Consider the following 26131-nt stretch of genomic DNA (forward strand, 5'->3'; position numbering starts at 1 on the left):
TCCTGCCCTGTCGAGAAAACGTCTTTACATAATCTGGAGAACAACAGGAACCAAAACCTGTTACATAATAACCAAGCGAATCTTACTGCTTTAAACTAGTGCGGACTCGAGAGATTCTTTACAGATCTCCTCTAGCCTAGATCTGTTTGGACAGTTTATTCCTCCGCACTAGGCGCTCGGACAGTCCTATGTTGGAGCGCTTGTTTTCCCACGAAGATAGTCTTCTGCAGTTAAAGTTTACAATCTCAACACGGGACACTACATTATGGACTCTTCCGCCCCAGCAAAGACTCTTAGGAAAGAAAGTATCGGAGGCGGCAATCGCCGGAGCCAAGGAAGGCTACCGCCTCGCGGCTGATTGGCTCGCGTGGCTGCAAGAGCAGCACAGCCTTCGGCTGGCCTCCGAGTGTGATTGGCTGCTGGAGCCCCACCCCCCCTTCCAATTGGACGGAGTTGTGAGACTAGGATTGGTGGAGCTAATGCTCCCTGGAGCTCCCGGTGCAGGGCAGAGATGGCGACGGCGATCCGGCTGCTGGGGCGACGGGTGTCCAGTTGGAAACTGCGGCCGGCGCCCCTCGCTGTCCCGCAGCGAGCTCACTCGATGTTGCCTGTGGACGATGCTATCAACGGGCTAAACGAGGAACAGAAGCAGGTAGGGAGGCCAGGCCCAAGGCCTCGTGTCTCCGTGTCCCACCGCACGAGTGACTTGTGCCTGCCGGGCCTTGGAAGCGTCACTCAGAAGCCAGGGAGAGGGTCTGCTCGCTTCCAACTCTTAGCTAATGCCCAAGCCTCTGACTCATCGTTATCTCTAAGGAGGGAAGATTTGAGACAGACAGCAAGGCAGGGCTGCTCGAAGGAGACAGAAGAGTAAAGATCAAAGCTCCCGGGAGCTTTGTGGTGTTTGGTGGGAGAGTTGGTTGGCCCTGCCTCTGGTGGCAATCATGAGTCCGCTCAGACTCCAAGCCGTTGTTCTCTGTATATACCGACCCCCTTCCCTGGGGTCTCTGGATGGATAGCTTTGGGTAGCCCAGACCTTGCCTTGTAGACCAGGCTGGTCTTGAACTCTCATCTTCGGCTTGCTTCTGCCTCCAGAGTGATGGGATTAAAGGTGTGGGCCACCGCACTAGGCTTTAAATTGTGGTTCTCAATTTATGATTGAAATTATGGTTGATTCATAACCAACAAGGCATTGTGTTTTGAGTGGAAGACTTAAGGAATTCTGAAATGCACCCTTAGTTTGCCTTCATCAAGGCCTAAAGCAGAAAGCTGAACAAATCTTGAAAGTTCACAGATTGCCTGTCCACTCGTATTGCTGGATTTAAGACTGTTTTCTCTAAATAAAGCTAGTGAATAATTTCCCGGGATGGCTCAGGTCCTAGCAATGTATACATTATATTAAGCAATTGCTATAGACTGCCTAATAAAAGTGCTAAGGAGGGACTGCTTTGCACACAGTGTATCTGAGTTGGGTGTGTACAAGGGAAAGTCATGCTTTCGTGACTTTCACATACTTTTAGGATGTGACTTTCTCACAGTCGTGCTAAGGTTCATGTGGAGTGTCATTTTTGTCCCCGTACATCCTACATTAATAAAGGAATTGGATGGTTGCTGGTTAAATCGTTTACCTTTTCAACTAATTTTTAGATTTACTTATTTTGTGTGTAGGTGTTTTGCCAGAATGTATGTCTGTGCACCATGTGCCTACCTGGTGCCTGCAGAGGTCAGAAGAGGGTGTCCTATCCCCTGGAATTGGAGTGGGGGATAGTTGTGAGCCTCCATGTGGGTTCTGGGAATCAAACCTAGGTTATCTGCAAAGCAGCAAGTCTTAGGCAAGTCTTAAGTAGGATTATCATTGTTGTGGTGAAGCACCACAACCAAAAGCCACTTAGGGAGGAAAGGGTTTATTTGGCTTATACTTCCACATCTTAGTCCATCACTGAAGGAAGTCAGGACAGGAACTCAAACAGGGCAGGAACTACTGAGAGGCAGGAGCTGGTGCAGAGGCCATGGAGGCATGCTGCTTACCGGCTTGCTCCTCATGGCTTGCTCAGCCTGCTTTCTTTCTTTCTTTCTTTTTTTTTTTAAGATTTATCGGGCGGTGGTGGCGCACGCCTTTAATCCCAGCACTCGGGAGGCAGAGCCAGGCGGATCTCTGTGAGTTCGAGGCCAGCCTGGTCTCCAAAGCGAGTTCCAGGAAAGGCGCAAAGCTACACAGAGAAACCCTGTCTCGAAAAAAAACCAAAAAAAAAAAAAAAAAAAAAAAAAGATTGATTTATTTATTATACAGTGTTCTGACTGCATATATGTCTGCAGGCCAGAAGAGGGCATCAGATCTCATTGTAGATGGTTGTGAGCCACCATGTGGTTGCTGGGAATTGAACTCAGAACCTCTGGAAGGGCATCCAGTGTTCTTAACCTCTGAGCCATCTCTCCAGCCCATCAGCCTGCTTTCTTATAGAACCCAGAACCAACTGCCCAGAGGTAGCCCCACCCACAATGGGCTGTGCCCTCCCCAGTCAATTACTAATTAAGAAAATGCCCAGGCTGGAGAAATGGCTCATGGGCTGGAGAGATGGCTCAGTGCATAAGAGCATTGACTGCTCTTCCGGGGGACCCTGGTTCAATTCCCAGCACCTACATGGCAGCTCACAACTGTCTGTAACTCCATGCCACTATAACTAGCTTTATAGTGTTCTTTTTTTTTAAAGATTTTTTTTTTGAGCTCTATTATTATTGTGTGTGTATGTGAAGGTTGTAGGACATCTCTGTAGAGTCTGTTCTCTCCTTCCACCTTTCCACGGGTTCAGGGGGCACGAAACTCAGGTCTTCAGGCTTACAAGGTGTACATTTAACCCGCTGAGCCATCCCATCCATCCCTTCTGTGATATTCTTTTTTTTGTTTTGTTTTCGAGACAGGGTTTCTCTGTGTAGCTTTGTGCCTTTCCTGGAACTCGCTTTGTAGACCAGGCTGGCCTCGAACTCACAGAGATTCGCCTGCCTCTGCCTCCCGAGTGCTGGGATTAAAGGCGTGCGCCACCACCGCCCGGCCCTGTGATATTCTTGTATAGCAATTTGGCAAGGCCTGGATGACATGGCAAGCTCTGGCTCCAAATGGGCAGAAGTTAAATATTAAGTAGCCTAGTAAGTTGTGTTCTTGTAACCAAATGAAAGGTGGGAGGCGGGGGATGAAGAGTGTGTGAAGAGTGATTATAAATGAGGCTGAACCAGAACTCTGGCTGGGGGAAGGAGGGTGTGTCACTTAGAGGCCGCATGAAGTGCTTAGGACTGATTCTCCCGGAGACCTCGCCATGCTGCTCAGCCTCCTAGAAACATCAAAGCAAGAAGGACCAGTCGTCAAAGGCACTTGACACTAGATCTGCTGACCTGAATTTGGTTCTCAGGACCCACATGGTAGCAGGAGAGAACTGACCTGAAAAGCTGTCCTGTCACCTCCATACATGCGCAGTGACCTCCCCCCCCACACACACACACAAAATAAATAAATATGGTTTTAAAAATGAGCAACAAAAGCCAGGCAGCGGTGGTACATGCCTTTAATCCCAGCACTCAGGAGGCAGAGCCAGACAGATCTCTGTGAGTTCGAGGCTAGCCTGGTCTACAGAGCAAGATCCAGGACAGGCACCAAAACTACACAGAGAAACCCTGTCTCGGAAAAAAAAAAAAAAAAAAAAAAAAAAGAAGAAGAAGAAGAAGTCCCCGGCTGCATGATTGGCAGAGAGCTGCTTTGGAGACCTCAAACTTCACATCTGAGTCTGATACTCAGTCCTAGATCTCTAGTTTTCCCACCAGGGCAATGTCTAATCCCATCAAGGAATCTCTTTTAGCCAAAGTCTCAAGGATGGTAAAGAGACTGACAAGTGTTGGAACTGAGGGGGAGTGTCTGGAGTGCAATGAATGGGTGGGTAATGGAAAGGCACAGGGAAGGCTGGATGGCCAATGGAGGACAGCCTATGCTGACTGGCTTAGGGGCTTGTGTGTTATTCTGAGCACAGCAGAAAGGTAATGGAGTGATTTTATGTAGGGAGGCAGCATTTTAAAAATCATCTTCAAGGGGCTGGAGAGATGGCTCAGAGGTTAAGAGCACTGACTGCTCTTCCAGAGGTCCTGAGTTCAATTCCCAGCAACCACATGGTGGCTCACAACCACCTAATGAGATCTGGCTCCCTCTTCTGGTCATACATGCTGTATACATAATAAATAAATAAATCTTTTTAAAAAAAATCATCGTCAATAGCTGAGTCACTGGGGTACATGAGTTCAAGGTCAGCTTGGTCAGAATTCAGGCTTAAAATTAATAAAATGATAATATTTTAATCATTTCCAAGATGTTTAAACCAAGGATCTTTTTTGGTTTTTCAAGACAGGGGTTCTCTGTGTAGCCCTGGCTGTCCTGGAACTCACTTTGTAGACCAGGGTGGCCTCGAACTCACAGAGATCTACCTGTCTCTGCCTCTCAAGTACTGAGATTAAAGGCATGCACCATCACTGCCCAGCTTCCAAGAACCTTAAGAAAGAGGGCAAGATCACAGTCCTAGTTAAGGTTACTATTGCTGTGGTGAACACCATGACCAAAAAGCAAGTTGGGGAGGAAAAGGTTATTTGGCTTACAATTCCTCGTTGAAGAAAATCAAGGCAGGAACTCAAACAGGGTAGGAACCTGGAGGCAGGAGCTGACAGAGAGATGGTGCTGACTGGCTTGCTCCTTGTGGCTTGCTCAGCCTGCTTCCTCATATAACCCAGGACCACCCCATCCAGGGGTGGCCCTACCCACAATAGACTGGGCTGTCCCCCATTGATCACTAATTAAGAAAATGCCCTACACCTTGTCTACTGCCGGATCTTAGGCTTTTTCTCAGTTGACGCTCCCTCCACTCTGATGCCTCTAAGGAAACATAATTCGGTGGGACCCCTGAGCCCCAACCTGATGCTACACGGTGAGAGTGCCTGTGGCCTAGCTCCCCGAATACGCCTTCAACCACAGGGACATTGCTCTCGGTGGCAATCAGGTCTGGGTCTCAGTAGCCTCCGTCTACCTCTCTCCCTCTAGCTTCGTCAGACTATATCGAAGTTCCTTCATGAGAACCTGACCCCCAAGGCCCAAGAGATTGATCAGAGCAACGAGTTCAAGGACCTGAGAGTGAGTTGCAAGGTTGAGGGTGGAGTGGAGGCTTCTGGGGCAGCACTGCTCTGCACAGCTGCCTAGGAAGGTGCACGCTGTCTCCTGGTGATGGGCCTCTCCAGTAGTATAGCTGCTTTCTCTGAACGGCTTGGGCTTGTTGTTCTGGCCACATGTGGCTAACTGCCTTCTTGAAACCCCCTCTGTGCTGTTGACAGGAGTTCTGGAAGCAGCTGGGGAGCCTGGGGGTCCTGGGCATCACAGCCCCTGGTGAGTATGGCTTCTTTCCCTACAGAGAGCTTTCTCTGTTGCCCAAACAGGCAGAAGGGAGGTGGACATCGTGCTGCGCTCCTGTAATCCCAACGTTCAGGGGCTTCAAACAGGGGCAATGTAGAGTTCAAGGCCAGCCTGTGCTGTACAGTGAGTTCCAGGCCAGCCTATGCTACAGAGTGAGACCCTGTTTCAGAAAAATCAAAAGCAAGAGGCTGGAGAGAAGGGTCAAGCTGAGAACATTTGCTGTGTAAACATCAGGGTCAGAGCTCAGAGCTCACACTAAGAAAAGCCGGGCCTGTCCCACCCAATGCCTGTAATCCCAGAACTGACTGGGGGGGCCGGGGGGCCTCTCCCACCCAATGCCTGTAATCCCAGAACTGACTGGGGCGGGGGGGGGGGGGGGGGGTGGGGGGGTGGTCAGGGGCCTGTCCCACCCAATGCCTGTAATCCCAGAACTGACTGGGGGGCCAGGGGCCTGAGACTGGAGGCTCGCTGGGGCTTGTTGGGGCACACAGGAAAAACACTAGGCTCAGTGAGAGACCCTACCTCAAAAGGAACAAGGTAAACCAGGCATGGTGGCACATGCCTTTCATCCCAGCACTCGAGGAAGCAGAGCCAGGCGGATCTCTGTGAGTTGGAGGCCAGTCTGGTCTACAGAGTGAGTTCCAGGACAGCCAGGACTACACAGAAAAATGTTGTCTTGAAAACCACCCCCAAAAAAGGACAACGTAGAGAGTGATAGAAAAGGATGCCCGATGTCTTCCTCTGGCCTCACACATGTACACAGGAACGTGCACTCACATACACATGTACACATACATCATACACACATACACTCATACACTCACACAGAAATCAACAATCAATGGAAAGGGAAGATCATTCATTCCCCAAGAACTTCCTCATCCTTGAACCCGAGGCAGCACCCACTGGCATAATCATTAGTAATGGCAAGAAGGCAGGTTCTCTCAGACTCTTGACTCTGCTGTTTTTTTAGTTCCATGCTGGAGATTTAATGAGAGCCTTGCATCCTGTGGAACCTGCATGCTCTACAGATTCCTCCTTGCATCCTGTGGAATCTGCATGCTCTCCAGATTCCTCCTTGCATCCTGTGGAATCTGCATGCTCCTCAGACTCCTCCAGATGACTTGGGGCATGTAGAAAATTCTAAGTTGACTAACTGTCCTGGCAGTCCTCCTCAGTGTTTGCTGAGCTCTGTCTCACCAGTGACCTGTAAGTGGGAACCTTCAGGAAAAGTATGTCCCTGAGGGACAGCCTAAGTCCTCTGCTTATAACTTGTCCCCAAAGCTCATTTGGGGTTAGAAATGGGACTAGAGGGATGTCTGGGTCCTAAGTAAGGTGGTCACATGATGACTTTGGATTTTGATAGGCTCTTGGGCCTGCCCAATATCCCCTGTGTATGCTACAACTTTTGAGGGGAAAGACAGGGAGCTGGTATATTCTGGTTCTGTGCTGCCTTCTAGAAAAAAGACCCTGCTGGGGTTGACATGATGGTGGATATGTGAGCTGTTGGCCTCCTCATCCAGCTACACTCCTGGGGCATAAGAGCAGTACCAGTGGTTTTTGTCCCTCCATCCTTTCCTAAAGAGTAGAGAACAACTCTTCCTTCCTTCCCACCTTCCTTCCTTCCTTCCTTCCTTCCTTCCTTCCTTCCTTCCTTCCTTCTTTCCTTCCTTCTTTCCTCCTTCCTTCCTTCTTCCTTCCTCCCTTCTTTCTTCCTTCCTCCCTTCTTCCTTCCTCCCTTCTTCCTTCCTCCCCTCCTTCTTTCCTTCCTCCTTCCTCCCTTCTTCCTTCCTTCCTTCCTTCCTTTCTTTCTTGTTTTTTTCAAGACAGGATTTCTCTGTGTAGTCCCAGCTGTCCTGGAACTCACATTGTAGACCAGGCTGGCCTTGAACTCAGAGATCCACCAGCCTTTGCCTCCTGACTGCTGAGGTTAAAAGTGTGCACCACCACTGCCCAGCAGAACAACTGTTTCTAATCTCATACTTGGAAGGCTACGGCAGGAAGCCTCGAGCCAACCTGGGCTACAGAGCTAAGATCCTGGCTCAAAAGAGATGGCTCGGTGGTGAAGAGCACTTGTTGCTCTTACAAAGACCCACCTTTGGTTCCCAGCACACACATGGCGGCTCACAGCCATCCATTGACTCCAGTTGCAGGGGATCTTCTGTCAACCAAGGGCACCAGGCATGCACATAGTACCCATACATACATGCAGGCAAACACCATGTGCATAAAATAAAACAAATGTAAAAATGTTTAAGGGGGGAAAAGCTAATAACTATCTGTATAAAGCATGTATTATTTACATAATGAATAATAGAGGATTTAGAGGATGTGGGCAGGTGTGCATAAATTATATTGCCGTTTTATTTATGTAAGGGATGTGACTGGATTTGGTATCAGAGATGGGTCTGGAAACCGAGGATACAGGTATTGGTTTGACAAGTGTCTGTGTATTTCATCTTCTATCCTCCTGGAGTAGCATAGGTCCTGGGGTTTGAGTTGACCCTGGAAAGTTACATGAATGTGATACAATGAAACTGCTTAATGATTCATTTAAACCATGTCGATGTGAGGGAGTTTCCGGAGAGGACTTACTGGGAACTCCCAAACAAGACTCTCTCTGTGCTTTGAGAGTTTAGGATCCAGCCCAACTTCTGAATCAGAATATATTTAATATGATGCTTCTGAATCAGAATATATTTAATGGAACAAAAAAGCAGCTTAAAATCAATAGGCCAGGTTGGAGAGATGGCTCAGCAGTTAAGAGTACTGACTGCTCTTCCAGAGGACCCGGGTTCAATTCCCAGCACCCACATGGCAGCTCACAACTCTCTATAACTCCAAGATCTGACACCCTCACATAGACATACATGTAGGCAAAACACCAATGCACATAAAATAAAAATAAATAAACCTAGAAATAAATAAATAAAATCAATGGGCTGAAGCCAGGCTATGTAATAAATACCTGTAATCCCAGCACTTGAGAGAGAGAGGTAGGAAGGTTGGAGGTTCAAGGCCACCCTGAGGTATATGAGACCCTGAGGATGTAGCTCAGTTGCTAGAATGTTTACCTGTCTCCATCGTGACAGAAACAGAGTGGTGCCTGTCATCCCAACACTCAGAGGTAAGGGAAGAAGAGCAAAAGTTTGAGAAGAAAAGAGAAAGAAAGGAAGGAAGGAAGGAAAGGAAAAAAGAAAAGCAAAGAAAGAAGCCTGGGTCAGGAGTGCAGCTCACTGGCAAGGGAATATACTTTGCATGAAGCCCTAGGTTTGATCCCCAGAACCACAGTTAAAAAACAAGAAACCGGGGCTGGAGAGATGGCTCAGTGGTTAAGAGCACCCACCGACTGCTCTTCTAGAGGTCCAAAGGTCCTGAGTTCAATTCCCAGCAACCACATGGTGGCTCACAACCACTTGTAGTGAGATCTGGTGCCCTCTTCTGGCCTGCAGGGACACATGCAGACAGAATACTGTATACATAATAAATAAAAATAAATCTTAAAAAAAAAAAAAAAAAAAAACAAGAAACCGGAGAAAATCCTTTCAAGTTGGGAACTTCACAAAGAAAGCCAGAACTGGTGTTGTTTGTACTAGGGATTGACCCTAAAGCCTTGCACATGCCAGACAAGTATCCTACCATTGAGCTACATCCCCACCCCCTTTCCTATTGATTTGTCTTGAGACTGGGTCTTGCCAAGTTGCCCTCACTGGCCCTGAACTCCCTCCATAGCCAGGTAAGACTTGAATGTGTTCTTTCTGGCTCTCAGGTGGCTGAGACACAGGCCTACAGCAGCAGGCCCCAGCGGAAGGATGAGTTTTGAGAGCACACAGGAGTTCTGTTTCCTACTGGCCTTCCTGGAGTCCCGGTTGACGACGCTCTGCTCACACCGGGCAGCCTGAGTGCTCAGACCAGCTTGTTTACGGGGCTTTACACAGTGGCTGTGTGAAAGGACCAGGGGACCCAGACACAGAGAAACGTGCTTTCTTTCTCCTTTTCATTTTCTTTTCTTTACCTTTTCTTCTTAATTTTTTGAGATGGGGCCTCAGATAGCCCAGGCCAGCACTGAGTTTGCTGTGTAGCCATAGATAGCGTTGAACTCATGATCTTCCCATCTCCACCTTCCAAAGTCTGGGGTTACAGGTGTGGGCCACTGTGCCTATCCTAAAAACCTTTTTTTTTTTTTTGAAGTTTTTTTTTAAAATTTCTGTATCTGTGTGTGTGTGTGTGTGCATACGTGTGCACACCTGTGTGTATATGCTACATGTATATGTATCAGACCTACTTTGTTCCCAAAGCTATGCTATCAAATCTCACCTTTGGTGCCAGAGAGATGGCTCAGTGGTTAAGAGCGTTTCCTAGTCTTCCAGAGGATCCAAGTTCAATCCTTGATGTCCACACAGCCACCTATAACTCGAGCTGTAGGGCAGTAGTTTTTGACCTTCCTAACACTTCGACCCTTTAATACGGTTTCTCATGTTGTGGTGACCCCCAACCATAAAATTATTTCCGTTGCTACTTCATAACTGTAATTTTGCTACCGTTATGAATGGTAATGTAAATATTTTTGGAGGTAGGTTTCTCAAAGGGGTCGTGACCCACAGGTTGAAAACCGCTGCTCTGGGGACTCCAGAACCCTCTTCTGGGGGCACCCGTGCACATGTGGCAGAGATAAGTGAAAAACACAAATAAGTCTTTTAAAACCTCACCTTCTTGAGGCTTCTGCACATACACAGTCTGTAACTGATTTCCGTGCTCTGAACATAGCCCCCTCTCCACCCACCCCCTTCATGTTTCTTTTCCTTCTTTCTTCCTTCATCCATCTGCTTCTCCTTCTGCAACTTCTGGAAGAGTGGGTGCTTGGGTTTTTGCTTGTCCTCACTGAAGATGTCTGGGATAAAGCCAGAGTTGGCAATAGTGGATTCTGAACTGCAGCTCCCCGGCAGGAGCAAGCAGGACCAGTCGTGTGTCCTTCTAAGCAGAGTCCCTGGCAATAGCCTGCCAGCCTGGCTAGGGGAACTTGGAATAGCTACCGGAGTGTTTCTTTTCTGCCAGTTACTAAGATTCCTGTCAGTGTTCCAGTGTAACCTGGATGCCTTTCTGCTTCCCACACTATCCCCCTCCCAGTTCAGTATGGCGGCTCTGGCCTGGGCTACCTAGAACATGTGTTGGTGATGGAAGAGATATCTCGGGCTTCTGGAGCAGTGGGCCTCAGCTACGGGGCCCACTCCAACCTCTGCGTCAACCAGATTGTCCGCAATGGGAATGAGGCACAGAAGGAGAAATACCTTCCCAAGGTGAGGAGATGGGAAAGAAGAAACCCACATGAACTCAACATGGCCACCATGACGTGCCCTCCCCTTGTGGGGGCCAACCAGATTTTCAGTCTTTTCTTGCCTCTGTGAACTAAATAGAATTAGGAAAGTGCCTGAGATTGTTTTGAAACAATTAAGTCAAAAAAACTTGGCCAGGTGGTAGTGGTGGTGCACGCCTTTAATCTCAGCACTTGGAAGGCAGAGACAGGCAGATCTCTGAGTTCGAGGCCAGCCTGGTTTACAGAGTGAGTTTCAGAACAGCCAGGGCTATTCAGAGAAACCCTGTCTGGAAAAAAAAAGCGGGGGGGACCCTTCAGTCAGGGATGTGGTGACATATGACATATGTCGAGTTTCAGCTGCTGCTTGGGAGGCAGAAGCAGGAGAGTCACAAATCCCAGCGTGAGTGATTCAGCAAGACCCTGTCTCAAAAAGCAAATAGGAGCCAGTGAGATGGCTTTAGTGGGTGAAAGCGCCTGCCTGCCACCAAGCTTGACACACGTGGTGGAGAAAGAACCAGCTCCTACAAATTGTCCTCTGATACACACACACACACGCACACGCACACGCACACGCATACACGCCTATCTGCACACATAAACACAGAGGACGAATAAATAAAAATAGAATTTTTAAAATATAAAGACTGAGGGGTGAGAGGAGGGCTCAATACTAAATCCCTTGCTTAGCATGTTTGAGACCCTGGAGCCAGTCCCCAGTACTGCCAAAAAGTGGTGGACGTAGGCGTAGAGGGAAGAGAGGCCTTACAGGTACTCCACTTTGCTCTGGGGGCAGTTTGGGGGCGGCACGCGGGCAGGAAGAGGCAGTCCAGGAGCTGCTGCAGGGTGCTTCCACAGTCCTAACAAGGCGGTCTCGGCTTCCCTTGTAGCTGATCAGCGGTGAGTTCATCGGAGCCCTGGCCATGAGTGAACCCAATGCTGGCTCTGATGTTGTCTCCATGAGGCTTAAAGCAGAAAAGAAAGGTAAGGCCTCTTGCCACAAAGCCGCCGGAAAAGGCAGAGAATCAAACTCTGGGGCGGGGCGAGGGAGGAGCAGTTGGGGGTCGTCTCTGCTGGGTTCCCAGCAGGGCGGCAGCAGTTCTGTGGAGGGACTGGCTGAACCAGGACAGGAGACTTCCACAGACAGCCTTTCCCTTAGGAGACCACTACATTCTGAATGGCAACAAGTTCTGGATCACCAATGGCCCCGATGCCGATGTCCTCGTTGTCTATGCCAAGACAGATCTGAATGCCGTGCCAGCTTCTCGGGGCATCACAGCCTTCATTGTGGAGAAGGTGAGGATGGTGGGCATGGGATCAGAGAGACTTCCAGCTCTGACAGTAGTGACAGAGATAGCTCCTTCCAGCTGGTCAAGATTAAGATCAGTGTTCTGTGCTCTGCTCCCGGGAGGTGGCGGGTAATGAGAGGCTGAAAAAGACAGCCCAAAAGTCAAGTCCTTGCTGGTAGAGTTACCCAGTGGAGAGCAGCTTCCCAGCACGTACAGACCCTGGGTTCAACTTTCAGCACTAGAGGAAAAAAGAAAAAGAAAATGAAAAATAAGAGAGACGCAGAGAGGCTGGATCAGGTCTGAATGTAGACAGTAAAGCTGTCCACAGAATCAAAGAAGAAGAAAATGGAAAAGAAGCCACGGGATAGTCTTACTGAGCTGAGCAGGAGCTGTGGGGGAGACTGAGGCATGGGTGGGAATACAAATGATGTTTTGGACACTGTACCTCCAATAGTATGGACAAGGATAACATACATCAGGAGTTAGCTTAAAACTCAAGAGTTCCATTTTGATTTTGGTTTGGTTTTAAACAAACCAGGAGCCAGACAAGGTGTATTTGTAATCTGAGCAGCACTTGACAGGCAGAGGCAAGTTTGAGGCTAGCCTGGTCCTTGTAGTGAGGTCCAGGTCTGTATAGAAAGACTGTCTCAAAAACATAAAAACAGGAAACAGCAAACTTTTCAGTACAGAGAAAAGAAAACCAGGGGAGTTTTTTTTTGTTGTTGTTGTTCTTTGTTTTAAGATGGGGGTCTCATTGTGTAGCCCTGGCTGGCTTAGAACTCGCGCTGTCTAGACCAGGTTTCCCTCGAACTCACAGAGATCTGTCTGCCCCAGCCTCCCCGGTGCTGGGATTAAAGGCGTGTGCCCCAGCCTGGAGAAAGTTTGAGATGTATAAGTTCAGGGACCAGGTGTTGGCTCCACACCAACTGTCGAATGATGGTGAAGAAAGTGGGCAGGTGCCACTGAGGCTTGGGAACCCTGCTCCAGGGGAATGCTAGAAAGTTTAAGTACATGGTACAAAGGTTGGCAGCACACTCCACAAGGGAGGAGCTGGCTAAGATTGGAACCGGAAAGGCCTGGAGGTAACGGAGCAGCATGTGCCGTCGCTCCCCTGGGCATTTGGCAACACACGTGCGTCTGCGTCATCCTGGTCAAGGCATGTAGGTGGTTGGAGTTGGGGCTCCTTCAGGGACAGCTGGCTAAAGAGAAGGGGGCAGAGGAATTGGTATGGGCTCTGAGAGTGTCTTCAGAGTGATGTTCCTGGGAGAGTGAGGAGAGCTGAGGACTGAATGTTCTGTTGAGGAAGAACGGCTCCCCTGAGAACTGGGGAGAAGCAGGCTGGCAGCAGAGGATTTGGGAACGAAGTTGGTGAGGCGCGAAGGCTGGAGTTTTGCAGAGGGAGAACTCGAGAGCAGACATGGGCATGCTGGGCAGGTATCAGAATCGGTAGATGAAGTGAGCTTTCCCCTTTTTAGGCCCCCTTGGGGCAAGTCTAACCAGGACCTCCTTTGGTTTCCTGCAAAGGGTATGCCTGGTTTTAGCACCGCCAAGAAGCTTGACAAGCTGGGTATGAGGGGTTCCAACACCTGTGAGCTGATCTTTGAAGACTGCAAAGTGCCTGGTAAGTGTCCAGAGAATAAAGGGGTCCCTATCCTGACTCCTTTGCGAGCTGGAAAAGCCCATCTCCTCGTTACAGAGGTGCACTACCCTTGTGTGTCCCATGATATGTGGCTAGACTGCGGGCCTAGAACCACTGGACAGCTGTCTGTCCTGGCCACAGGCCCTGCCGCTGTTTGCTTGCCTGCCTAGATGAAGGATGGGGAGCACACCTTGCCAGTAGCGGACGGTGAAAGGTAAGGCCAGCCACCGTCCACTGATGTCCTTCAGACTTCCTGTGCATTCGCCTGTCTGGCCTACATGCGCTAGCCCGACTTCTTGTCACCTTTATAAATAACCCGACAGGAACGAGTTAAAGGAGGACGAATTTATTTCCCTCATGGTTTTAGGTGTCAAGCCTATGGCCCATTGGCTGGCTCCGTTGCTTCTGCTCCTGTGGTGAGCCAGAGCAGGAAGGCCTAAGGGCCTGGGAGAGCTGCTTTAAAATCTTACGGAGGATAAGTAGCAGAGATGGAAGGAAGAAGAGGCCAGAATCCTATTAGACTCTCAAAGACACACCCCCCAGTGGCCAATTCTTCCTCCCGTCCCCGTTTCCACTGTCTCTCATTAATGCCATCAAATTATGAATCCATCATCAGGTTAATCCATTGATTAGGTCAGCCTTCACGATCCAGTCACGTCCCAAACCCCCCCCTCAGAACACTGCCACACCGAGAGCCAAGCCTTCAGCACACCAGCCCGCAGGGGGCCATTTCGTGTCCAAACCACAACACTCTGAATTACACTCGGTAATGATGCTAAAAAGCCCTTCTGAATAAATTGACAGAAGCCAGACTCGATGAAGGAGAGGTAATTTGATTCCGCAGGAATATTTTCTCCCCTGTGCCGTAACTGTGAACGTGACACTATGTAGCACTGTGAGAGAGCTGAGGGCATGGATCTGGTCATGAATTAGGACTGCTTCGTGCATCAGCCATAAACCATCCAGAAACAGTATGCTGTGGTCAGAAGGAGTGTCCAGGAAAGAGAATCCACACAGACTCACTTTTAGAAAGAAAAAAAAAAAACATCATTCATCAGCCTTAAAGGCAGGTGAGGAAAAAAAAAGGCAGGCTAGGCTGTCAAGTTTCTACATAAAATGTTCCGCCCACGTCTCCCAAGTCCTTATGGGGGGGTGGGGAGGGTAGGTGCTCATCGGCTTCTGTCACTGTCACCCTAACTCATAGACAAAGCAGCTTTCATGGACATTGCTGAGAGGTGACCCTGAACCCAAGCACACAACCTCGGGGCGATAAGTTCTCAGATTTCTGTATAAGTAGACATCAGGTGTAGAAAGAATCCAAGAAGGGTGGGTGGCTTCTAAACCAGTCAGCCTTTCTTCTCTCCCATCCCAGGGAGTCCAGGGTGAGAAAGGAAGAGCTAACAACTTGGGGCTCTGTAGTACTGTGCGTGGTGTGGGGTCCTGAAAACTCCACTTCTGACTGGAAATGGCAGAGCTCACCTTTGCCTCTCACTTGAAACCCTAGATGAAGGTCGAGTAAAGTACTTTTGTGCCTTGTGTGACATGGTACCTTTTATAACCGTGAAGTGGCTATGAACAGCCCTCACTGACTGGCATGTATCCCCGCAGCTGCCAATATCCTGAGCCAAGAGAGTAAGGGTGTCTACGTACTGATGAGCGGGCTGGACCTCGAACGCCTGGTGCTGGCAGGTGGACCCCTTGGGTAAGTGTGAGGGGGCATGAAGTTTCACCCATGTGAGGAAGCTGGTGGCCCCCTGGGTGAGTGTGAGGCCGGGGCAACCTGAGCTCCCCGGCCTTGTTTGGTTAGCAGCCTCCCCCTGACAGGGGGTGAGGGGAGGGTGAACAAAGGAAGCTATTTTGTGAGCTATCCTCTGTCCTAGAGAATCTCCTCTGTTTAAATTCTTCACACAGAGGGAAATGTCATCATGTGACAGATGGCAGGTGAGGCCTGCCTCTGCGTAGTCAGTGTGGTTGTGAAACAAGAAGGCCAGACTCTGACCCCTCCCGCTGCCCCACCACACCCACCTGCTCTCAGAGGAAGGTGCCTGGGAGCTGGGCAGGCAATGCTAGCACCCAGCAGGGAGTGCCAGCAGGGAGCTTCTCAGGCCCCTTTACCTTCTTCTCTCAGGGACTTCAGTCTCCTCCTCTTCTGTTACCCTCTCACCCCATTTGACAACATCACACTTCCACAGTGTCTTTCTTCCGGCAGGATCATGCAGGCTGTCCTGGACCACACCATTCCCTATTTGCATGTAAGGGAAGCCTTTGGCCAGAAAATCGGCCAGTTCCAGGTAAGGGGAATACTTGCTGAAATGCCCTCTTTTGCTGGATTAAAGGAGATGAGGAGGTAGTCGTACGCTGCGGGTGATTGCAGCTACTTTCACATGCAGCCTGGCTTTGGAGGTTCCTCACGTTGTCCTACCCATTCCTGTTTGAGATGAATGAACTAGACACTGCAAGACTGGAGGGTAAAGCACGCAGAACATTGGAGTTTAGGGGAAGGGAGCTGCATTTCTAATCCCACCCTTCTGCCGGAAGAGGCTGCCGGAAGCTAGCCACACAGGAGGCAGCTCACTAGCCTCATCTCCTGGAGTTGTTTCCATCTCCATTGTCCTTGGCAAGTCCCATCTCTTCTCTGTGCCCCGGTTCCTCATCCCTGCCTGTCAGCTTGTCCTTGCCACTGACCTGCTTTCAGTAATCAGTGTCCCAGCATGGTGACCCACGGCCTCCCTTTGTGCCCAGCTGATGCAGGGAAAGATGGCTGACATGTACACCCGCCTCATGGCATGTCGACAGTATGTCTACAATGTCGCCAAAGCCTGTGATGAAGGCCACATCATTGCCAAGGTGAGGGCCAGCTCTGGGGGAAGAAGAGGTGGGTTGGTGGGTCATCCACCGGGACCCTGCTGAGCAAAGCCTCGTCCACAGGACTGTGCCGGCGTGATTCTGTATGCAGCCGAGTGTGCCACACAAGTAGCCCTGGACGGCATTCAGTGTTTAGGTGAGTGGCCCTCATTCTCCACTCCTGGGGTCCCTCTCCACTACTCACTCTGCTTAAACTAGCTACAGCCATGCTGGCACCTCTAGGCTCTGTCTGCCCCCAGTGAACAGAAAAGGGAAGTCTTTGTAATGACAGTCAGTAAATAAATGGATCTTTATTATTTTAAAGGGGGTGGGGCCTGGAGACACAGCTCAGTGGTTAAGAACACTGGCTTCTCTCTTCCAGAGGACCCAGATTCCATTCCCAGCACCCACCTGACAGCTCACAGCCATCTGTAACTCCAGTTCTAGGGGAACCAACATCCTCGTGTGGCCTCTGAGAGCACCAGGCACAAATGTGGCACACGGACAAACGTGTCGGCAAAACACCCATACACACAAAATCAATGTTTTAAGAGGGAAAAAAAAAAACTGGGTGGTGGTGACACATGCCTTTACTCCCAGCACTCAAGAGTCAGAAGCAGATGGATTTTGAGTTTGAGGCCAGCTTGGTCTACAGAGTGAGTTCCAGGACAGCCAAGGCTACACAGAGAAACCCTGTCTCAAAAAAAAAAAAAGAAAAAGAAAAAGAAAATAGAAAAATAAATGGGGGAAAAAGAAGAAGAAGGCTGGAAACTCCAAGCTTCCCTTATCTTCCCTGCCTGGTCTAAGGTCACCAGGAAACTGGGAGAGAGACACCTCAGGTAGAGCAGCCTCAATGTCGGCTTAGGTTTGAATCCCATCCCTCTTGCCCATGTCTGCCACTGATTTTGCATTTTTTGAAGCTGGGTCTCAGGTATGTGAGTATGTCATGTAGCTGAGGATGACCTGGAAGTTCCAATCCTCCTGCCTCCACCTCCAGAGTCCCGGGATTACAGGCATGTGCCACCACACCTGGCTTGTGCTAGGGACTGAATCCAGAACTTGAGGCATGCTAGGTGGGCACTCCAGAGTCCCAGGCCCAGGTTTTTCTCTTTCCTCTTCTGCATCCTCGGCACTCTGGGAGACCTAGAGCAGCTCTCCCAGGCTTTCCCGACCCCAACAAGGTTCCCTCGTCGCCGTCCCTACTGCTCTTCAATCAGTCCTTCCCCCAGAGCCTGTATATCCTGGGGTTCTTCCGGGTTCAACAAATAATCAAAGATATTCAGAAAAGGCTGGGCATGGAGGTGCACACCTGGACTCCCAGCACTTGGGAAACTGAAGGAGGAGGCTGAGACAGCCAAGCTGGGCTCTAGCTCAGTGTAGTATCCTTGCCAAGCATACACAAAGCCAATGCCCCAGCCCTGTGTTAACCAGATAGATTACAGGTGGCACACACCTGTAATCCCAGAACTCAGGAAGTTAGAGGTAAGAGGATCAGCAGTTCAAGGTCATCTTTAGCTATTTTGTGAGTTGGGGGCCAGCCTAGGATATGACAGACCTGTCTCAAAAAGAAAATGGAAGGAAAGAAGGAAGGAAATGTTCAGAAACGAAAATTATATCAGCGACTTGGGATTTTGCCAGCACAAAAAAAGGATCAACAACATGGCTCCGTGGATAAAGGTGCTTGCTGCAAAGCCTGGCAAGCTGATTTCAGTTCACAGGACCCACACGGTTAAAGGAGAAAACTGACCCACATTATCCTCTGTACGTGTTCCAATTGTACCTGAGCTGAACATAGACTTCTCTCGTCATGATCCCTAAACATTCCAACGTAACTATTTAAATGGCATTTATGTCACATTAGATAGATAGAGATATTTAAAATATGAACTGGAGTTATAACTCAGTGGTAGAGCATAGTGTGTGTGTGAGGTCCATACTCAATCCCTAGGGGAGAGAGGGAGAGGGAGAGAGGAGAGGGTATTGGAAGAACACAGGTAGGTTATATGCAAAAAAACCAATCCCTGAAGAGACTGGGGAATGACCCCCTGGCTGTTTTCCTTGCTGCCTTCCAGTTTGTCCTTTCTCTTCCCACATCTGCTTCACAGGTGGAAATGGCTACATCAATGACTTCCCCATGGGCCGCTTCCTTCGAGATGCCAAACTGTATGAGATTGGAGCCGGGACCAGTGAAGTGAGGCGGCTGATCATCGGCCGAGCGTTCAACGCAGACTTCCGCTAGCCCCATGGCCTGGCAGCCCTGGTCCTAGCACCCAGGCCTTTCTTTGGAAGCAGAGGCATGGCAGCCCTTTCCCCTGTTCAAGGGAGCTCTGCGGCTCAGATGTCCTTCACACCAGCTCTCTGCCCACGTGAGGTCGGATTCTCCGGCCATGGCAGCCAGTCCGTCAGGAAAGCTTAAGATGGACTGCAAAAGGACTTTGGTTTTTCTAGGGCTTGTGGGGGGGGGGCCTCCGTGACAGTGCCCTCACTCTCCACTTCTGGATTTGGTGTTCTCCCCCTCTGGGATGGCACCTTTTAGTAGGTACCCGACTCCTTTTCTTGGGCAGGCCTCTGGCAGGGAGCCCTTTCCACCTGAGTGGAAGCATCGCTGCTTTCAGTTTTTTTAGCGGTCTCTTTTCTTGAGGAAAAGGCAACAACCTTGTCCTTGTTAGCTGTTATCTAAACAGCTCCACAACATCTGTGGCAGACCAAAGGAAGGATGGAGTCCTGGTCTAACCACGACGGCACGGAAGATTGGCTCTCAATGGCCTCCCTGGTGTACCTGAATCCGACGGCATCGCTCTGTCACAGGCTGGCACTGGGCCTGCTCATGTGACCTCCTGCAGCTGACTGGGCAGCAGGCACAGGCCCTGTGGCCGGCCTGGGTTGCCTGGCTCAACTCCAGTCCCTCTGCCTGTGCACATTTCTCTAGACACCCTGTGGCTAATTTTGTTACCGCCGCACAGCGGCTGCTGCCATTTTGTATTAAACATACTGCGAATCGAACCCTTCTGCGCCCAAAGCATTGTTCTGAGGAGAAGCAGGCCACTTGCTGTTGCCCTTGGCCTGCATCCTGAGTGTCCTTGAAGAGTTCTGCCCTTCTGTAATGGGACAGGAGGCTAGATGGGAAGTCTCAGACCCGAATCTCCCAGTGACTTCTCTTCCTTTGCTGAGGTAAAACCTGGGGTGTGCCTCGACAAACCCTGTAACACTGAGTCTGCTGTCTCCTCCCTCTCCTTCCAACTTCCGCATGGTTTTATTTAGGCCTCCCTGGAGCCCCAACTGGCCTTGAACTAAGATCTGGAACTGTATATCTGCCCCTACCTCAAGTGTTGGGATTACAGGCATGAGCCCCATGCCCCTCACTGCGATTTCTCTTAAAGGAATTGGGGGAGGGGGCTCCAGTGGAGGAAGGGAGAAGGAGAACTTTAGTAAGTTTCTGGAGACCATCCTTGAGAGTCGTTTGGTTTTGAGACAGGATCTAGCCTGCCTCTGCTTCCTTAGTGCCAAGACTACAGGCATGAACACACACACCCCTTAAACTCAGAGATCCTTCTGCCTCTGCCTCCCAATTTCTGGGGTTAAAGGCGTGGACCACCACCATGCCCAGCCCAATCTTTGAGGGTGGTTTTGTTTCTTAATATCCAGACAACTTGACTTTTTCAAGGTCAGAACTGGATGTAGGATCCAGATGGGCTCATAGCAAAAACAGAGGGTCCTCAACATCCCAACCTGGGGCCACTGCATGTAACATCCTAGGTAGAGCATCTGAACTGTCCCACTCCTTCGCAGTTCCCGAAGGTAAACCTGGCTTTCCTGGATCCCAGCCCAGCGGTGCGGCCTACAGTCAGGTGCTGAGGCTTGAGACAGGTGGAGCTAGTGCCTTTCCAACCCCAATCCAGTCCCATCTTCAGGGAAGACCCACCCAGAGCTCATGGCTGCACCTTGCCTTGGCTGTTCTGAGTCCTGCTGTGTTCATGAACGCAGTAGAAATGGTGGTCCGCTGAGGCCGGGATGACTGGAATGACCCACGGAACATGTTCAAAATGTGGCCGGGGACCAGCAAGCCTGCAAGATACGGTGGCTTGCCTCCAAGACAGACAATCTAAGTTGGAGTCCTGGAACCGAGGTCTAGATGGAGAGAACTGACTTTCAAGTTGTCTTCTGACTTCCACAAATCACCCGGTCACGTCAGGGAACGGCTTGGGTAGTAGGACCCTTACTGGCTTTATAAGGGATTTTTTTTTTTTTTATATATACGGTGTTCTGTCTGCATGTATGTCTACTCGCCAGAAGAGGGCATCAGATGGTTGTGAGCCACCATGTGGTTTCTGGGAATTGAACTCCAGACCTCTGGAAGAGCAGGGTCCAGCCGCTGTAAGAGCCTTAAACAAGTGTGCCTGCTCTGTCAACGTGAGGTCCCCTGCCATGCAATGATGCATCAGAAGATACGGGAGATGGGAGTACGGTGCTTCTGGAACCTTGAGCTAAATCTCTCTAATTACCCGATCTGTGTGCATCCAGCTATAGCAACAGAAAGGAAGAATGGGGTTGTTTTCCTGGGGGAGTTTGTTTTTGTTTTTTATGTAATATGCACAAGAAATGTTTTAAAATAAAAGACAAAACAAACTATGTAGCCTGAAAAGTGGATGAGGTGGGGGGCAGTTAATGAGATAAGCTAAGTGTGGCCTGGTCACGCTCCTTATTGGAATCTAGTGACACCTAAATGTAGACACCTGGGTCCCCTGGGGAGCGACACTGGGCTAAGGCAGCCGCAGAGTTTTACAACCACCCAACTTGGGCCTGGAGGGAGTTTCTCCCCAGAGAGTTGAGTCAACCCTGTAACAAAGTGGTAGTCTTTTACGTTTGTAACATTGCTTCACTTCGCACATCAACTCCTTCCCTGACCTTTGCAACCAGCTGAGTGCTCGAGGCAAGATTGCTTAAGGCCCCCATGCAAAGCCCTGAAAGGTGAGTTTCTTAAACCTAGGAACCAAGGGTGAGTCAGCCACGCCCCGACGCCGGAGAGGCTGGGTAGAGCCAGAGGCCGAGTAAAGCAGTAGCTTGAGGGATTAAGGGGAGCGCCTGGCACATCGCGTGCCCTGACGGGAGCTGGGACCCCCAGACCTGAATGAATGGTCGTCGGTCACGATCCTACAGCAGATCCAGAGTGCTCCCTTTCCGCCTCCTGCCTTAAAGCTTTGCGAGCCGCGCAGCGAGGACTCGCGGAACCTGCTCTGGCGCTGCGTGGAGCTCGCCTGACCCCTGCCGACCATATGCGGGGTCGCACGGATCTGGCCACTCCACTTTCTCACTCTGCCTGCGTGCTTTGGATGGATGCAGGTTTCCAAGTCAGGAATTTCATAATGGATTGTATTTTACTGAACTAGGATATTGAAAGAGCATCGTTCTCTGTCACTACCATCTCATACAAGAAAGCCAAACAAAATAGGGAGACTATAAACAGACCAAAGGCGAGTGTTGTATTTTTTAAAACATGGTCACTGTTTCAAAAGCTGTAATTTAATTTTATTTCAAAACTTACTTTATGTGTATGAGTGTTTTGCCTACATGTATGTATGTGCTCTGCTTGTGTGCCTGGTACCCGCAGAGAGCAGAGGAGGACGCTGGAGTCCCTGGAACTGGACTTAGGGACTGCGTTGTGAGCTGCCATGTGGGTACATGGAAACCCAACCAAGGTCCCCTGAAAGAGCAAGAGCTCCTAACCACCGAACCATCTCTCCGAGAGTTCAAAACAGTGTAAGTTTTGGAAAGTTTATAGAAACGAAAAGCCTGTTTCTTGTTTCTACTGTACCATTCCCACGCCTCCAAGACAAAACCACTTTCCAGTCTGTAAGGAGTTTCTTTTTGGCTATTCGTGCCTCTAAGTGTCCTATTGATTGATTGATTGAATTGTAGGTTCTCCTAAGGGTGGCGCTCTAATGTCTATAACTGTGATTTATGACAATCTTGTTACATGTGCGTATTTTTTCACTTCCTCGGATGAGTCCTGTCCACCAGCAGGCATTTAGAAAAACCCTAGATAAGACGAAGCAGGAGCCTCATCTACACAGCAGCAGCCTCTGCTTCTGCCTGCCTTCAGGCCTAAGTGCAGGAACTCAGAGCCACGGTTATGCAGAGTGGAGGCTCTCTGGTGTACTCCACCTACTTCCTCTAACCAGGAGCCATTCTGGAATTTTTACTTCTCCTCCACAGCAATCCACCAATCTGCTTCCCTTCTTCCAGGGCAGGCTGCTCCGGAGGGAACAAGCCTCCCCTAAAGCCTTCCATGTGTCCTGGTATATTTGAGATCAAAGTTCACTCCAGGTATATCGGTGCATCTAATGTTCCTAGCACTCACATGCTTGACGCAGGAGGATAGCTGTGAGTTTGGGGCCTGCCTGGGCTGGCTACATATCCAGTTCAAGGCAAGCCTGGGCTATATAAAAGTAAACTGTCTGAAAAATGCCCCAAAATAAAGACCTACCATTTCAGCAGAATACCTTTGTCCCTCCCTCCAGGAGGATCACTTAGGTCCAGGAGTTTGAGGCTAGCCTGAGCAACACACTAGACCTAGTGTTAAAAAGGAGGAAGGTCAGACATGGGGGTGCACGCCTTTAATCCCAGCACTTGGGAAGCAAGACAGGAGGGTCTCTGTGAGTTCACAGGCCAGCTTAGTCTATAGAGAGAGTCCCAGGACATCCAGGGCTATTGAGACCTTGTCTTAAAGAAAGAAAAGCCGAGTGGTGGTAGCTCATGTCTTTAATCCCAGCACTCAGGAAGTAGAGGGAGAGCCAGGTGGATCTCTGTGAGTTCAAGGCCAGCCTGGTCTACAGAGCGAGTTTCATGACAGCCAAGGATACACAGAAAACCCTGTCTCAAAAAAGAGGAAAGAAAGAAGGGAAGGAGGCAGAGAGGGAGGGAGGGCAGAGATGACCTAAGGATCTGAAGGCAAACACAATACTACTTTGATCTATCTCTCTCTGTAGCTCCCCTCTCCGCTGCTGAGCATGCGCTTGTGTTCTCCTTGCCTTATTTCCTAGCCTGTGCCTTTGCCCCGGCTGGTTCCTCCATCCAGGAAGTCCAGCCTTTCACAGTGTTCCTGCATCATCCCTAAAGCCTCACTACAGGACTCCTCCAGAAGAACTCTCCAGCCTTTCCCCAGTCCTCCATCTCCTCCTCACCCCCGCCCCGCCCCATGACCTTCCTCTTGCCTTGGCCTATGTGCATCCGTGGGCTTGCAAGTGTGCAAGGGCGAGGTGAGGCTCTCTTCTTCACGTGTTCCACCTCCTTCCTCCAGCAAGGCACACTTCTAGGATATGGCTTCTGCATGCCCCACCCGCCCCCTCTCAGAGAGGCTAGCCTCTTTTCTACTTAGTATTTCTTGGTTCTTCATTGCTGTTCGATTAACCCGACAGAGTGCACAGTGGGAGGAAGCCTCCATTCCGCACAACGGGTTGTACTTATTGGATGGATCTGTTTCTCTCCCATTAGACCAGAAGCTCGAGGGCTAGAGCGGCGATTTCACTGTCCGTACAGCGGCATCACCAGCACAGCTTCTGGTGGGCAGTCATGTTATGCCTGCTCCACATTTTGCTGATAACATAGTTAGTTGGGGTATGGTCCCCTCTAGTAAATACAACAGATCTTAGAGTTCAAAAGTCATCTCTCACCTGGCATAATGGCAAGAGTCCATAGTCTCACCCCTCAGGAGGTAGAGGCAGGAAGAGTTTGTGTTTGGGGCCAGCCTGGGCTTTGTGTTAGTGGAGTAAAGAAAAAAGAAAGAAAGAAAAAACAAAAAAAAAACTACAGTAACAACAATAAAACGCTTTCACTTCTCTGAACCCTCAGCAGCACCCAGGGCTTGCAGTAAGTACGCAGTGGCTGTGTTCACGCTGGCTGAGGGAGACAACAGGTGGGCCAGAGCCCTGGCCTAATCCAGAGTTGGCACAAACAGCAGGCCAGCCGGCTTCCTCTGACCCTGCTCTCCCCGGTCCTTCCCACCCTGGAGTAGCCAGGGCCCAGCTGCAGAAGGGAGGCCCTCACCCCCCATATTCCTCTGACCCACTCAGAAATAAAGAAAGGAGCTGTTATAAGGAACCTTGGCCCCCCCTCCGCCGGTTGGGGACAGAATGGGGTCTAGATGGGGGGGGGCGGCAGAGGGGGACCACACACTGCTCGCTCTTTCCACAGTAAAATGTGTAGGAATCCCGTACATGCAGGGTCAAGGATAAGAGGCAGAAGCAGGCTCCGTGGCTTACACCTGCAGACCCTTCATTTGCAAGGCTGAAGCAGGAATGCCAGTTCCAGGCCAGCCTGGGCTACATAGCAAGACCATGTTTTTCTTGTTTTGTTTTATTTAAATAAGTTCAAATGACTTCGAAGCCCTCCTCCATTTTATTTTATTTTATTTTACTTTTTTATTTTATGGTGCTGAGGTGGGATCCAGGGCCTAGTTCATATTAGGCAAAGGTTCTACCTCCAAACTACACCACCAGGACCCAATTATTATCCTTTTGTTTGTTTATCTGTTGCGTTTGAGACAGTCTCACTGTTTGCTCAGGGTAGCCTTGAACTCCAGGCTCGGGCTGGACTCTTGCGTTACTCTAACTCAGGTGTGCTAGTGTACTTTCTTATTTTAGGTGGATTCTTACCTGTCTGTGTATCTCTACACAACATTCTTTAGGATGCTGGTTTTTTGGGGTTTTTTTGTTTTGTTTTGGGGGGGGTGTTGTTGTTGTTTAGTTCTTGGAGACAGGGTTCCTCTGTGTAGCCCTGGTTGTCCCGGAACTCCCTCTGTAGATCAGGCTAGCCTCTAATTTACGGAGATCCACCTGCCTCTGCCTCCTGAGTGCTGGGATTAAAGGCATTCATCACCACTCCCCGGTTGGATGCTAATTTTTTTGTTTGTTAGTTTTGGTTTTTGGGTTTGGTTTTTTGAGAAAGGGTTTCTCTGTGTGGCTTTGGAACCTTTCTTGGCACTCACTCCTTAGCTTAGGCTGGCCTCGAACTCACAGAGATCCACCTGCCTCTGCCTCACAAGTGCTGGGATTAATGGCGTGTGCCACCACCGCCCGGCTGGTTTTTTTGTTCGTTTGTTTTTACCTTTTTATAGTTGGACTCACACCGTGTGTGTGTGTGTGTGTGTGTGTGTGTGTGTGTGTGTGTGTGTGTGTGTGTGTGTGTGTGATGCTGTCTGGTTCATCATTGTGTAGTGTTACTGTGTTTCTTCCAGGCTAATGAGCAGAACTATAATCTGTTGAACTTTTTTTCTTGTCTAGTGCTCCCTCATGTGGAAATTCTGCAATTGAATGTTCCGTCTACTCTGATGGGCATTTGGGGTTTCTAGTCTGAGATTGCTGTGGGGTATTCCTATAGGCGCCTTTTGGAGTAAGTGTGCCTCTAGGTACATCCTCAGGGATGGAATTTCTTTATTGTAGGCTATACACATGACCAACCTGAAAAGGAAATCCAAAGCCGTTTTCCGCAGTGGTGGTGTGGGGTTGGGTGGGCTGGCTCACCTGTGCCCTTCCTGGCAACCCAAGTTCAATCCCTGGGACCCACGTGGTAGAGGACCCCAACACCCACACGTTGTCCACATGCACACAGAACATGCA

At 49.8% G+C, this 26131-nt stretch overlaps 1 protein-coding gene across 1 annotated transcript; it reads left to right on the top strand.

The window, feature by feature from the left end:
• Positions 1-482: 482 nt before the first annotated feature.
• On the top strand, positions 483-19520 carry Ivd (isovaleryl-CoA dehydrogenase). Its single transcript, XM_052724326.1, has 12 exons — positions 483-652; positions 5069-5158; positions 5356-5407; positions 10562-10731; positions 11636-11729; positions 11905-12041; positions 13559-13655; positions 15282-15375; positions 15883-15964; positions 16416-16520; positions 16602-16674; positions 18623-19520. Exons 1-12 carry the CDS (start codon positions 512-514, stop codon positions 18754-18756), a joined length of 1269 nt encoding a protein of 422 aa, XP_052580286.1. The 5' UTR covers positions 483-511; the 3' UTR covers positions 18757-19520.
• The last annotated feature ends 6611 nt before the right edge of the window (positions 19521-26131 follow it).

The sequence above is a fragment of the Peromyscus californicus genome, unplaced genomic scaffold (genome assembly GCF_007827085.1).
Source record: "Peromyscus californicus insignis strain IS unplaced genomic scaffold, ASM782708v3 Scaffold_7__1_contigs__length_154581171, whole genome shotgun sequence".
Lineage (NCBI taxonomy): Eukaryota > Metazoa > Chordata > Mammalia > Rodentia > Cricetidae > Peromyscus > Peromyscus californicus.